The sequence below is a fragment of the Oryzias latipes genome, chromosome 16, assembly GCF_053564925.1.
Source record: "Oryzias latipes strain Hd-rR chromosome 16, Olatipes_Hd-rR_3.1".
Taxonomy (NCBI): domain Eukaryota; kingdom Metazoa; phylum Chordata; class Actinopteri; order Beloniformes; family Adrianichthyidae; genus Oryzias; species Oryzias latipes.
In genome coordinates this window covers 21,613,235-21,628,379 of record NC_136252.1, presented here as the reverse complement: position 1 = coordinate 21,628,379, position 15,145 = coordinate 21,613,235, and the positions used below count along the sequence as shown (strand labels likewise).

The following is a 15,145-nucleotide window of genomic DNA, read 5'->3' as shown; positions in this document are numbered from 1 at the left end:
AGTGAAAGGTTGGGCTACATATTGACAAGACCTTTAGCAGATTAAAGTAAATTCACAAAACTGAATCTAAATTCAGCAGTCATCTTGTTTTTTTATTTTTATTTATTGGGACCTACAATTCGTAGGTTTATTTCATACTCCTAAAAAAAGCACAATTTAGAGAAAGATGAGATTTTTATTTGCTTTTTTTGAAATCCAAACAGTCAAATTGCATGCAATTACATTTCAAACAACTTCAGGTTTCATGGAAATCAAGGTTTTGCATGTTTATCAATATTTTCAACAGTAGTTCAGGGTTTTTGCTTTTTTAATGCTCATGTTAAATGAAGTAAACCAGGACAAAGAGACTGTTCTTTCCTTTAGGGGGCCAACATCATAGCCACGGTTGCGCATAGGACCACATACTCGTTGAAATCGACGATGCCGTCGCCATCATTATCCAGCATTTTGAAAAATTGGTCCATTTCTGCTTGTTTTGGAGGCTAAGGATAAAATAAGTGAACACAGTAGGAACATGTTAAATTGACAGGTCTATTTAATGCAATGTTAACTCATGGATTGTACTTACAGCCCCTCCAAGCTGCTCTTTGAGCAGATCTGTGAGTTCCTTCTTTGTCAGAGTTTTTGCATCTCCTTCTTTCCCAGCATACTTGTCAAAAACTTTCCTCAGAATTGCGATTGCCTCAAAGATTGTAGTCATGGTGTCTGAAACAAACCAAAAGATTCTCATCCATTTCCTATTCACCCCTTCAACATTTAGGATTGTCAGACTCTAACCAACATTTGAAAGTGATGGGCGTCACCCAGCTGGAGTCAGAGATGATTCATCTGAACAGCTCAGTTTACTGTTTAAAGTCCCTCCAAGTCCCGTTACAAATTGTCTTGTTGCCGTTTTTTTCCATAACCTTAGGGGCAGATGTGACTCACCAGGAATTTTTTTCAAACACTTAAGTCCAAATATGATGTGGATATATTTTTCTCTCCTCGACAAATGCACATCAAATCTGCACGCCATAGATTGCTTTCTCTTATTCTAAAGTTATAAGAAATGGCCAGAGTCCTTTAATGCCAATTCAAGGTTTTAAATATAAGCCAGATACTATAATTTATATTTATTTAGAGTTTGTTCAAAGTTTAAAGGATAAAACTGGAACAATTCCAACAGTCTTTTCCAAAATTCTCTAAAATCAAACTAACTTCTGCATGCAATTTAATCCAAACTTTAAAAAAAAGTTTTAAAAGTAAATGCATACAAACGAATGTATTTTAACTTTGTACATTGATCGAAATTTATTTTTCTTTCTTACTTACCGAAAGTTTGTGGGACTTGCTTGACCAAAGGAGATGGACAAAATGGAAGTGAGGAGGAAATGCAGACTGGATCCTTTTAAATCCTCCGACACACCTTCTTTTTGAGACCACACCCTCTTTTTCCCCCCTTGTGACATGTGTCATCTTTAAACCAGTAAGACTAGTTGTTTTTTAAATGTGGTCTTTGTTTTTTCAAGAGAGTGATGAACTTGTTTTGAAACATTTTACACAGAACAAGAGTAAATGAAAAACTGCAAAACTTCATTGTATGAATGCACGAAAAAGAATAGAAAAGAAAAACATTGTTGAAAAGTGGAACAAATGAGGTTCGGAGATTAAAATTAAATTTGGAAATTTAAAAATACACTTTTCGTTTAGCGGGATTACAATCATGTGTGACAGAATCAGGTGGGGGTAAATCAAAGTTTGTGCTCTGCCATTTTTTAAAACATATATTCTTGCTTTTGGAGTTGAATGTGTGGAGTCGTTGGGCAGGAGAAACCCACGCATTGCCGCGGAAGGATACAATGTGCTTCCACATTGTTTGCTTCTCATAAACTCACATTAACTTGAAACAGAAGGAGACTTTTTTCTGCTGGAGCTGGACCCACACTCCTTCATATAATGGCCTGTTGTTGCATTCTGTCTTTTAGTTTTTTGGGTGATCTAAGTGCAACAAGTCTGCTTCTGCATTTTTGACCTATTTGTTTTTTTGCCCATTTTTCACTTCTTTGGTGTTTGGTATTTTTTTTCCCATGCTGCACAGTGAAGCAGACTACTTGTATTTCATTTATAACAAGTTTTGTGCATGCCATGACTTCATATTTTACCCAGAAAATTATTATAAGCCATTTTAGATAACAAATAACTTCAAATTTATCAGATTGAGGAATTTTTTATGAAGAATCATAGTCCACAGAGAGAATGTGATGGCTGTTTGTGTCACTCTGACACATAAAAGTTCAAAGTCCCACTCCAATCATCCAGCCAAACAGTTTTGAGCCAGATGCCAGCTTGGAAGAGGAAATAAAGACGTACATGGATGTATTCGTCTGTTATGCATCAGAATTTTAGGTCACATTTTCTATATTGTGCCTGCCTATGATTATGGATTGTTTAAACAAGACTCATAACATTGTCTTTGAAACTTCCAGGGTTGATAGCTTAGTAGGGAGTCCCAGGCTAAATGTTTAAATATCACTATCCTAATGCAAAATTCTTTATCTTACTGAGGTGTGACAGACCTAATTGCAATTCAAATACCTATTTTAAAACCAACTCATCTGTAAAGGACTTTAGATACTGAATATTAATGATGGACAGTTGAACCAAAAAACGTGTTTGCATCATGTAATTGGAAAATCATTGACCAGGATGTTGATCGGATGAGGATTTTCGGCCGTGGACAGCAGGTGAGTAGCAGGATGAGTAACGGGAATCGTGGCTGAGTCGGAGGGTTGGCGTGAACAGGAGACGTGGCGAGCTTGAGGTGAACCGATAGGTCAGGAGGCAACCCCAGGTTAACACTCGTGGAGGTTTCTTCCTGAAAACGAGGCGTAGGAAAAATAATTACTCGAGGAGTTAATTTCAAAACCGAGAACATGAGAGACCAGACAAGCACCATGAAGGAGCAACAAACTGGTGATGAATTCTGGATGTGGATCTCCTTATGAAGGCTGCAGGTAGATGAGTTGAGTGGAAACAGCTGGGAGTCCTCAGGAGCAGAGCAGAGAGGGGAGGGGGAGGAGAACTGCCAGAGGCACCATGAAAATCATGGCTTCTTTATGCAATAGAAGTTCTTGTTAAACATTATAAAAACAGGTTATTCTTGAAATCATGTCTACTTACAAAGCAGAAAATGTATGTCCAATATGACTCAATTAAATGTAATTTTTTGTAAGGGATGATCACAAATATATCATACAAAAAAATGTCTGGAGGGGACAGAACATGAAAAATATGAAAGACGACTGAAAAAAGTGATGGGGGAATAAAAAAAATCCATTTTAAAAGGTAAATTTGGTTTTGCAGCACAAAGATCAAGGTGGACACGTGAGGAAAAAGCATGACAAATAGACTCCTAATTCATCTCAGTTGAGTAAACCTGCCACCATAGAGTCAAAAACAGAGAGGTCTGTGCTTCAATAATGTATCCAACCACTCTGCTAATAAACGGCTGAGACTGATCTTCGCTCTACCTTTTTAGGAGCTTAGAAGTTTAATGAACCCTTCTAACTTTACTGGGATACAGTCTAAACCTCCAAAAAAGACTAAAATATTTCCTTGTTTCATTTCTAGAAGTAGCTAGCCATCAGGTTTAGGAAACTTTCAAAATATGGCTACAGGTGTTTCATTATTTTAGGATTTTACTATTTCCCTTTTGTAATATTCATTTATTTGCCTTCAATTATGTTTTTGTGCATGTTAGAAGTAAATTTTTGCTGCTTTTTGGTAAAATTATGCAAAATGGACACCCCCTTAAATATGAAAAATGTTGAGCAAACACAGGCCGTTGTGCAAATATTGTATGAGGCAATGTGTGCATTAGTCATCCCTACTCTGCTGACTGTACAAAGAGAGAAACACATTCACAACAGCCCTGTGCGCCTCGTACTAGAGTCTGTTATGATCAATTTAGAAATTGGAGCACACATTTACAACTAACCCAGTGAGCTGAAAGCTCTTTTTTGCTTAAAGGGAGCCAGCCTCTGCCTGTTTGAAGATGTAAGCCTCTGTTGGAAAGGGCTCACTATTTTTTAATTAACTAAACATGTTTAGAGGCAGCTAGGTGTTTTTTTACTAGGATAAACTTAATTAAGTGGGCTTGTCTCTTTGTATGCCAAATGCTGACAGCTTGCAGTGCCTAAGCGAATGTCAGTGCTAAGTTCAACATTTGCTTGCCCAGTTCTGCCTGTGGCAACGTGGAAACCACTGATCCTACAAGATTAGCATGGGATCCCAGGAGCCTTGGAGGACACAAGCCCATTCACAATGGAGACTTTCTGGGGGAAAAAACACGTCTTTTGGTCTCTTAAATTGTGAAGTTCTGCACAGCAGTACAGACCGGTGGTAAATCAAATGAAAAATTCTGGACATTGATTTGTTCTTTGCTTTGTTTCCTGGCAACAACTAGACACCAGTTTGGTTAACATGTTGAAGACTTATAAGATGATTTTCAAAGATAGTATAAAAGTGTTAGAAATGGTGGAAAACTCGAAACTACAAGAGGTACAAGAAAAGACAAACCTCAGAAAACGATTTGATGTCAAAACCATGGCACAGAGACAGGTCAGGCTGCTATTCTTGTTTAATTTTTACTTTCACTCCACAAGCAACACAAAGTGTTTTTGCTCATACCCTTTTTATTTCCTGCAGGTCTTTAACTACAGTGTTCTTCGCATTCTTTGCCATTGCCCGTCTTCTTATGGTGGTAGCACTTGGCCATGCTAGACATACACTTTAAAAACTCTTTGAAGTCAATCTCTCCATCACGGTTCTTGTCCATTCTCTTCATGGCTTTGTCAAAGTCGACTGCACAAATCTTTGCCTGGTGAGAAAATTGATCCAGTCAACAAAGTTGCATTAAATGGTGACAAGCGCAAGAGCATGGGTCGCTTACTTTTAGCTCTGGGTTTTGGATTTCTTTCTCTATCATTTTCTTCAGTTCATCCTTGCTCAGCTTGCCATCACCATTGGCGTACTCCAGAAACATGTCCACAATGTCTTTAATGGCTTTTTCCATTCGTGCCATGGCTGCAGTTGAGGAACAATGTTCGTAAAAAGGCGAGAAATAGTCAACTAGAGAGGTCGACGTCGATGGTTGAGCTTCAGCTGATGTCCGTGGAAGAAACCTCTTTTTATAGGATCAGGCACAGTTGTTTAAGACATTGTATTAAGATTACATGACTCATGTATGTAGAACATGAATCATGAAGTGGCTTCAAGGGCCACTCCCTGCCAACCAGTTTCACAAGTTCTTTTGTGTTGTGTTTTACAAATGTGTTTTTTATCATGAACAAAAGTCATGTTCACAAGGTAAAAAGACATATACTCTTGTGTTACTTCATGTTTGGGAGTTGCACTCAAACTGGACCTGAAGAGGAGGTAATTTGCTGGAGGACAATCTTTTGTGTAGAGGCTTTAGGGTGGAGCCTGTTTTGAATAAACACTGTGTCTATGAAAATCTGTGACAAGAAGCACAAGACTGCTGAGCAAAGGTCACATGGAAATATTTGCTTGCTTCTGCTAATTCTTTTACAGTATTTGCCCTCAAAATCCATTGCATGGATGCAAATGAGCTCCTTTAAAAAATAAAAAAACAATATACATACATGAAGGCCAAAATGTTGAGCCTTTGTAGGAATGAAAAAGCGGTTTAATATGATTAATTCTCAGAAAAAAATGGTTTTCACAATATATGTAAAAAAAAACCTGTATAAGCTCAATAAAAGTGTTGTACACATGCCTAACACTTTTGATCACAAGCCAGAATACTCATTTTGTACCAGTGTGCATCGTTGGGGCCAATCCCACTGTGATCACATCTAAATACTTTCCCAGGGTGCAGCTGACATGGAGCACAAAACAAAACTGGTTGTAAACTGACAAAAAAGACTGGTTCTCAAACTGTTTTGTCAAGCAAGTTCCGCGTTGGAAGGTGAAAAACTTGAGCAGCTACTTGCAAGTCTGCTTTAAATTCTAAGCCAATTATATGTTACTTTTAACTGAAAATAATTACAGCTCATTTGATTTCTTTTTGAAACCCGTTGGTTGTTATACAGAAAATCCATGTAAAATGTCTTAATTGTAAATTGTCAACAGTCTAAGTGAGTGCCATGTATGCAGGGCTAACAATAATCCTCACCCAGCCTAAATTCGAATTGCACAACTTTAAATAGAATCTAAACTGGAAAGTTTTTTAATATTTTTTATAACAAAATGAAAGTTAAAATACAGAAAAAATAATAAGTTAAAATTTTGTGCATAACATAATTATTAAGTCAGATGTACAAATAAATGAGTTGCAGACTATACGCACAAAGTGAGCTCATTTCAAAACTTGTCTGCACAGATCCCAAAATAGTTGCGACGTGGACAACCAGTGACTAAAACATCCAAGAGTTTAAAAAAGATTTCCTCTGAAGCAATATGGAGACTTAGTTAATTAACTAATTGGGGTTTAAATAGTATCACAAACGTTTCCAACTTGCAAAAGTGAACAAAAACGTTTGTGGAGTAGTTTAACAACAATATTCCTTGAGAGAAAATTGCAAAGACTTTGCATGATAATCTTAATTGTATGATATAATCAGAAGATTTAGAAAAACTAGAGAAACCTGTTGTAAGGACCATGATCAAAAAAATTACTAATCAGAGCCAAATCACAGTGTCATCTGCAAACTATTGCTCTTTCATACAAAAAGGAAGTCCCTTTAAAAAAAACACAGGATGGGCTATTTCAAAGAGCCTATTTGAGTCAAAATTTTCAGAGACTACCCCCAGATTTTGGGAGGATAAAAATCCATGTTGTGGGATCATCTTGGACTTGCTGTTCCAGAAGAATTTCTAGTTGAAAAATAGGATGTCATCCCTCAGCAGCGTGTGATCATCTTGAGAAGGAGGTGCCATGCTGTTGGGACTGTGTGTGGATCTTCCACATGTTTTGAGGCTCCTGTCAACATATTATAAATTGTTACATTGAAAACATGCTTTTCTTTTGGTCAGACTTCAATCCTATAATCCACCAAATGAGCTGCAATTGCTTGGTTTTGGCAAAGTGTGTGCCCAGGTCTGCTGTTTATCCAAATGTTCCTCACACAAGTGGCCACAATGGGAGTGGGGGTTGGTGGGGGTTCGGGGTGGGGGTGATAAACAGGCATTATAAGATTTATTACAATGGGAAACTTTTGCAACAAAGAAATTGTCTACCAAACTCAAATGTCTTTATTTTTTTGTACTACGTGATTGCATAGGTGTGTCCAAATCCAGGCCTCGATGGCCACTGTCCTGCCTTTTTCTTCAAACAATCCTTTCCTTGCAAATTCTCAGCATTGGAGGAAACCCGATCTAGGTAATCAGCAGCAGGTAAGACAGGGATATCAGGAAAACTAGCGGGACTGCGGCCTCATCGGCCTGGACTTTGACATATCTGATGTGTATTATGTAGAATCAATGTTGAGTTCTGTTGCTGCTCACTAAGCTGCTAAATTAAGGACAGCCATAATGAGTCACAGTTTTGGCTTCTGCTGCAGTTACAGAAAGACAGTTGGCTTAAGAAGCTCCTTTGCCTGCTTTGACCTGGATGCTGCAGGGCAAACAGCTTTTTCTTGCATAACAATGAATATATATTTCTTTCAGAAGTATTATGTGGTTTTGAAATTATCTATCCATATGACAGAATTATTACTCCATAAACACCTAGTACCTGTACCAACAGGCAAACAGTGTAGTCTGTTTTATGGGGGTGCTGAGGCTCTGGAATACACGTACGGTGTGAACGTTGGCTGCAGAAGATCTCTCATTTTTATGTACACCTTCACACAGAGGTCCATTGTGAATTTAAGAACACAGCACAGTGTTTGCAATAAAACTAAGGAGCAAGAAAAATAAATCTTTCATTCATATTGCATTTGTTAATTAAGTCCTTTTATATTTTTTTCAAACATGTTTGATTTCTCTGTGACCTCTGTCCATTTGATACCAACTTGCAAATATTTGCATAAGTAATTCCAGACAAATGAAGGCAATTTGGTTAAAGGTTTAGCAACAATAGGTCAAAAAAGGCAGAAACTGCTGGAACAATTCCACAAGGAATAAAGTAAGAGCTCCTCTCAGAGCAACACACCCAGGGTGTCCGTTGAGTGTCGTTAAAGTAGACGTACCTGAAGATGAAAAAAAAACAACTTTTCAAAAATCCCCTGTCGATACATTCAAGTACTTTTATTTTATAGAAGCAGTTCAATTCTCTTCCATGTGTGACCAGGAAAGTCTTATTTCACTTATTGTTTTTTATTATGATATTTTAATTGTGAAAGAGGACTTCATTAAATCTTTTTTGATAATTAAAGGTATCATGGTGATAAAAAGTTGTGATTCCTTTATGTGACAGGCAAAAGTATGGACTTCTAGGTCAAATGTTGGCTAACCAAATTCAAAACTTTATCTATCTAAAATTTGTAAAGTAGAAAAGATTTCCTGTGTTCTTCCTCCAAAGTTATCAGAAGGATTTTGATTGCAGAAAGTGTTCATCTCTGTGACCTTAATGAAAAGCTAGTCCTCAGGAACTAATGGAGTCAATTTAAGTGGAAATCTTAAATCCTATTCAATTGCTTTATTTGTTTTAAAAGTGTAGTAAAGGATTCAAGATGTCAACTGTTTTACTTAGAGAATTGTGTTCTTCTAATTAAGTTAGACAATCTTGTTTCACATTTTGCTAATCTGATTATATAATTGTCCCACACTTTTATGTATTAATGGTTGAGTACAATGCGCCCAAATGAGAGGAGATGACAGCGATATGTGGGTGGAAAAACGGGATGGGTGTTGTCCCTTGAATGTTTGATGAAGCCATGTTTGTCCACTGACACCAAACACCATGCAACCGTCCATGCAACCGGTATTATGAATAGAGAAAGACAGAAGCCATTGATCCATCATAGATTTAATTTAATCTTACATAAAACCAGGTTAATTTCTCAACCATCAATACATCTTTTGATCCATTGTACTTTGTGTTTATTTACAGGCGCTTGCTCAGCCGTCTTGTTCATCTTCTTGCTTGCCCTTGCCCCTTTTGCCACCCTTGCCTATTTTCTTGTGGTAGTAGCCTGTGGCGAGGACACACACACAACGACAAAACTCGCGAAAGTTCACCTCACCATCATGGTTTTTGTCCAGCATCTCCATGGCTTCCTCAATGTCACCTGCACTTATTTTGTCCTGGAAAATACATTAATGTAGTTTAAATGAATTCATTTGCTCATACAACTTGGACGTGTTGAGTTGTTTACCTTCAACTCAGGGCATTCTATCTCTTGTTCAAACAGTTTCTTGAGCTCTTCTTTGTTTAATTGTCGTTTTTTGCCGCCATCGTCAGCATAATCCATAAATACGTCCACAATGTTGGTAATAGCTCCATCTAGGCGTGCCATGGCTGCAGCTGCACACAGAGGTCCATTTAGTATGCAGAAAAGTCAACAGAGATGCAGAAAGAAAAGGCTGCACAGAAAATTGTTTCCAGACATCTTGATCAAAGCTTTTGCTCATATCCTAAACAATTGTAGACTGCAGGGATAGATAGGTTCACATTCAAGCAGTCAAAAGAGCATCCACACTGCACTGTTGAAATTCTCACTGTCTCCTCCATTTTTTAACATTTACTTTCATGATCTCTACTTTAAGCTGTCCTCTATGAATACTCACCTACGAGGTCCCCAGGTGACAATAAAGATCTCCTTTGTTTCGGCAGCTCAGTCCCTGTGGAGACTCCTGTTGCAGCAATGAAAGGCCCCCCTCTTAAACCATCACTGCATGGCACGCTCTTGGATCAGCACACACACGCGCACACACACACCAGCAGTGATTCATGCCACTGAAATGTGTCAGACTCCACCCATCCAGCCTGCAAAAGTTTCCCTTCTTAGCAACCAAGAGCTGCAAAAACAGAGAAGTGTTTGGCTTTGTGCGGTAGCCCTTTTTTTCACGAGTGTGTGTGGATCACTTGAAATAAACATTCTCTTAACATGGGGTAGATCATTTTAAGGGACAGTTGAAGTAAGTATATCCTGAAATGAAACCTTTATGCATCAGTGTAGCTGATTTAAATCAGTTTTTTAACAGTTTTCTTTTATTTCCCAATCAAATATGAACTATATTTTCTTACGTTTTGTTGTTTCAAACCACAATCTTAAATGCAACAGCTCTTTCAAACATTTAGCAAATAAGATATTCCCAGGGCAAGTGATTAGATCAAACTTGCTTTTGGGTTCTTGGTTGTTGTAGAATAAAGCTGAATGCACCACTGAATGATTTAATCATCAGCACATCGTGCAGTGACTCAACCTCATGACTACCAGAAAAAAAACACTTTCTCTGGTTCATTTTTTTTAAATCCACCAAAAACTACAATTCCCAGAGCCTTACCTCATCATATTTAGTTACATCGATACCAAGAGAAGTTAATTCATTCGTATGCAGTGGTTGTAAGATATTCAGGTTTAAAAATGTCTTCTACAGAGGATAAATGTGCGTTTAACACTCATTTCTAAAGGTTGAAAAAGACAAAGATTCTATCTTTAAAGAACTTGTTGATGAAGTTCAACAATAAATGAGGGAATATTTTTACCTCAGGGGAAGTCATTTGTTCCATTGCGTCTAGCAATGGTAACCTAACCCTCATTTTCCATTTGTTTGTTCCAAGCCAGCAAATAAGAAACATTTTTTTCTCTTCTCTTTAACCCCCATCAAGTTTCCTTTGTGGGTCACATCACTCTCTTCAATCGAGCTGTGTTACTTCCACTTATTGAGAACTATCCAGTTTCCCTTCCAGGGGAGGGAAAGGAAACAAAAACTACGTATCACATGGTGCTTCTTAAAAAGTTTATCCTTCCACACTCTGCTGGTCAGGATATGTATTCTTGTTTCACAGCACAAGAGGGTCTGCTGCAACACACTTGAACTTTTTGGAAAAACACAAAATGTTCTTCATAATTAAAGTTTTATTAATGCAGCATGCAAGTAAGAGCACAAACATTTTGATAAGCGGCATGGGAATATTTTGTTGAACCATTATTTCCCAGCAGTGACCCAATGCATTCATATAAATCTGCGAGTAACCATTTTTCTTCCCCAGCTGACATCATGCTCGACACAGCATCTCAAAAAAAAACTACAGAAACAAAATGAAAACCATCAGAGAGTGCGTACACATTGGTTAGTCCTACAAGTCTGCACATAACTTTTTTATTGTTCATCCAAACTGGAAACAGATTGAGACCTGCAGTTTGCATCGTCAGTAATTGACATTGGCTTCCTGTGTATTGATATTCAATCACTAAATAGACTGTAAATAAATATGTTTAAAGATGCTTTGAGCTGCAAGACAGCAAGCAGACATCGAATAGCTTTCTTGTCTTAAATTATGTAACATCCCCAATGACGGTTGCCACAGGAATGGATGGGAGATGTTAGACTTGGTTTTGGCAGGGAGTGGGGGGGTGGTAACTCAAAAAGAGAAATCCCTTTAAAGATGTGCATGCAAATGCAAGTTAAGGAGTTGTGTAATCCTTGTTGTTTACAGCTAACACATTTTTGTCATTAAAATTTGGATGTAAGATGTAGTTTCCTTGTGGTTGTGAGGAAGTTTAAAAGGCGGTTGCAGAGCAGCATGCTGGCGGGAAACACCATATAATTAAATCTTTGAGAAAATTGCGGCTTAATGCCTGTTTCACGTCAGGCTTGAACACAAAAGCTGGCAAATGTTGTATCTTTTATAATATTCTTCAACTAACATGGTTAACTATTTTTATTTCGTTTACTGTTTTTTTTCCTGTTTTGCCTGTTTGTCCACCTACACTGGAACGAATTAAGAATTTGATTAAATATTGGATTAATTTAAATAATATAGAAATAAAGACATACATTGTGACTTTAAAAGGAGTATTTTTGTTGAAATCTATTGCCCTTTTTGGGTGTTTGTGCAACAAAAGGGACCGAAGCTGGCTTTACTTTACTACATACACACTGTTCTGCATGTCTGATTGCACTCAAGAATTCTTAATATGAACACTCACAAACAATGATTTCAATTTATGAAACACACTTTAATACCCAGTACAGCATGACCTAAAAAAATGTGCTTGCTTTTATGAACAAAGTTTATTTTTATTTTTTTTTGGAGAGGTGGTCGCAAATAATGACTAAGGTAGATTTGCATCCATTATGATGTCAAAGATGTTCTGTCAAATCATCCCCCCCAAAATTAAGTGCTTTAAAAATAAGTTGCTGCACAGAAACAGCAAACTGACTCATTAAGACTTTCTCTGTATTTTTTTGCTACAGCTTACCCGTGAATCCAAAGAAACACACTTGGAGATTACTGATTATCGGTACAGGACTTAAATCATGATGACCCGATTATTTCTTCCATTTAGGATACATTTTTTATTGCTTACAATGGATATGAATTATCTGAAATTAATAGCCCTCTTCTGAGTTCTGTCTTTGTGCAATTTTTTGTAATTTCCAAAAAACATTTACGTTTGTTGAAAAATAGTCGTTTTTTTGTGTTGTTTTTACCTCGACCAGCTTATCTTTTCATAATTCTGAAAGGTGCAACTGGTTATTACGTGAAGGCATGCTGGTTCTGCAGGAAGGACCTGAAATGGGTGAGTTCAAGAATGTCCACCAAAGTCCAAAAAAACGGTTTCACAGGTTGACGTAAAACTGGAAACTGGCCCTCGGCAGTAATCATGAAAGTATGTGACCCTGCAGTGGACAGCTAAACTCTCCGGGATGTGTCCTCTCTTCAGCCTGAAATAAAGTGAGATAGACCCCAGCGACCTCCAGTGACCCTGCACAGGACTATGCAGGAAGAGAGATGGATGGATGAATGAAGGAGGAATGGATCACTTACCGGTTGTTATGAAAGAGACTGAATTTTCATAGAGTTTTGTTCATGGAGGGCAACCATTAGGTTGTTGCAGTGGGACTAAAAACTAAACACATGAATTCCACCGAGCAGTCTCATTTAACTCTGTCATTAGTTTCATTTTTTTCTAATATTTTGAGTTTTTAGAGGGCCTATATCATGCAAAATATTTTTTAAGCTTTGAAGTGTATTATAATGTTCATTCATCACAAAAAGAAACCCCAAAAATGGTATTTTGATCTGCTCACACATCTAAAAAACCTGCTCTCTGAGTTCCAGCCCCTACCATCCAAGCAGGTTCTCATGAACTGACATAGACGAGCAAGAACAGCCCCTTCTAGGTAGAGTCTGTGCTGCCAGCAGGGTAACACACACACCCACTTTCTCTGCAGAGCTAGCGGTGATCAGCAAAAACACTTTCCTTTTATATGCACAATATGCACATCCAACTTTGCCAAAAGTTTGACTTGTTTGTTTTCGTAGGTGAAACTTAGACTTGCTGCCGAGGCCGACTCCAGGGGGACGTCATGAAATGGGCGGCACACACAAGGAGCGAAGGGCGGTGCCTCAGAGATCGAGGCGTCTTTCTAATAACTAATATTTAATAAAGAAAATTGTTCTTTTTTGTGTCAAAGGTAATATAATATCATGTACCGTAGATGGATATTGTTTAAGGCTTAAGAATAGCATGGCATAGGCCCGTTAAGGTCATTTGGACGCCTGGAAAAAATCCCTGAATGACACAAATGCATAGGTCTATTGTAGGATTATTATAACTGTTGGAGATATTTGGAACATAATTCATTCATCTTCTTCCGTTTATTCCCTTTCGGGGTCACGGGGCTGCTGGAGCCTATCCCGGCCACTTGTTGGCAAAGGCAGGGGACACCCTGGACACATTGCCAGTCTGTTGCAGTATCTGGAACATAATCACAGAGCTAAATTGTGTGCATTGTTTGAGTTTGTTTGCTACTGTTCTGACTTGATATCTTGTGTGCAGAATGCCTTTACCAGTGTGCTCACTATTTTGCAGGAAGTACATTTAGTTTATTGCATGTGGAACTCTGACGCTCTGTGTTCAACAGCCAGTCAGAAAACCTCCTGTAGCGACTGTTGGTGACTGCATGACTCAGTATGCTGGCCACCCACAGCGTCAGATGCAATGACCACTTTCTGTCCTGCATACACTAGCGCCATCTCGTGGTTTGAAATGTAAACACATCTAATAAAATAAAACAAACTGCAGGTCATGTTGAATTATTTTTTCTTCTACAATGAACCACTTTGTCTATGCAAAAATCAAGAAATCTTTAAAAATACAGTTTTTGAATACCTTGAACTGAATAACATTTAAAAAAGTGAACTAAAACATTTCTATAAAGGTAAAATATATATAATATTCTATAAAGGTAAAATATGACACAGAAAACAGAAGCACACCGGTGGCTTAAAGACCTTTCTGATACATTGTTTGAAACTTTATCTGAAAAGTGCAATAATCAATCTAAAAAATGCGTTTTAGCAGAAATGATTTCAATTTAAACGTATTTTTAATATCACATATTTTGTCATTGCTTTGCTTTCACCAGATTTTCACACAATAGCAGAAACCTTTATTAAGAGGATGAAAATCGACCGGTGGATTTAATGCAAAACGAGCCACACAGAAACAACCTTGTCTCATTCATCCTCATATTCAACATCAGACAACCAATTAAGAAATCACTGAAGTGAAACAAAGATGAAACGCCGACTCTCCAGTTATGATTTTTGTACAGAAAGTGCAGCCATAGCTATTTTTTCTTCTCCAAACTGATAGTGCACTTTAGAAACAGTGTTTTCATTCATCTTCTAGTCTGTTTTATCCCTTTCAGGGTCACAGGTGGGCTGGAGCCTATCCCGGCCACTTGTGGGCGAAAGCAGGGGGCATCCTGGACCCATCCTGGCCAAAATTACACATTCACACCCTACGGACAATTAAAAGTGATCAATTACCCTATGAAGCATGTTTTTGGACGGTGGGAGGAAACCATAGTCCCCAGAGAAAACCCACATATGCATAGGGAGGACATGCAAACTCCACACAGAAAGGTCCCCTGTTTCAGGTCCCCCAAATGGGACTTGATAATTGTTGTAGATTAATGGAGAGTGTTTGTTTTTGTTTTGTTTTGGGTTTTTTTGTGAATT

The 15,145-nt window shown here is 37.9% G+C and overlaps 1 protein-coding gene and 1 long non-coding RNA gene across 2 annotated transcripts; both read right to left on the bottom strand.

Annotated features, from left to right (window-relative positions):
* Positions 1-155: 155 nt before the first annotated feature.
* LOC144984394 (uncharacterized) lies at positions 156-1,439 on the bottom strand. The gene is made up of 3 exons (XR_013648045.1): positions 1,312-1,439; positions 569-705; positions 156-482 (listed from the first exon to the last, which is right to left on the bottom strand). It is a non-coding gene; the product is annotated as an uncharacterized LOC144984394 (long non-coding RNA).
* A 3,012-nt stretch (positions 1,440-4,451) lies between these two features.
* s100w (S100 calcium binding protein W) lies at positions 4,452-5,162 on the bottom strand. The gene is made up of 2 exons (XM_004078146.5): positions 4,931-5,162; positions 4,452-4,858 (listed from the first exon to the last, which is right to left on the bottom strand). The coding sequence occupies exons 1-2, from the start codon at positions 5,060-5,062 to the stop codon at positions 4,691-4,693; spliced, it is 300 nt and encodes a 99-aa protein (XP_004078194.1). The 5' UTR covers positions 5,063-5,162; the 3' UTR covers positions 4,452-4,690.
* Positions 5,163-15,145: the final 9,983 nt, after the last annotated feature.

What these genes read in the sequence shown, in the direction of transcription:
- s100w (XM_004078146.5), bottom strand. Translation starts at nt 5,062, where the DNA reads ATGGCACGAATGGAAAAAGCCATTAAAGACATTGTGGACATGTTTCTG. An exon ending in TCCAAAACCCAGAGCTAAAA is followed by an intron (nt 4,859 to 4,930) that starts GTAAGCGACCCA and finishes TTTTCTCACCAG; the next exon opens with GCAAAGATTTGTGCAGTCGA.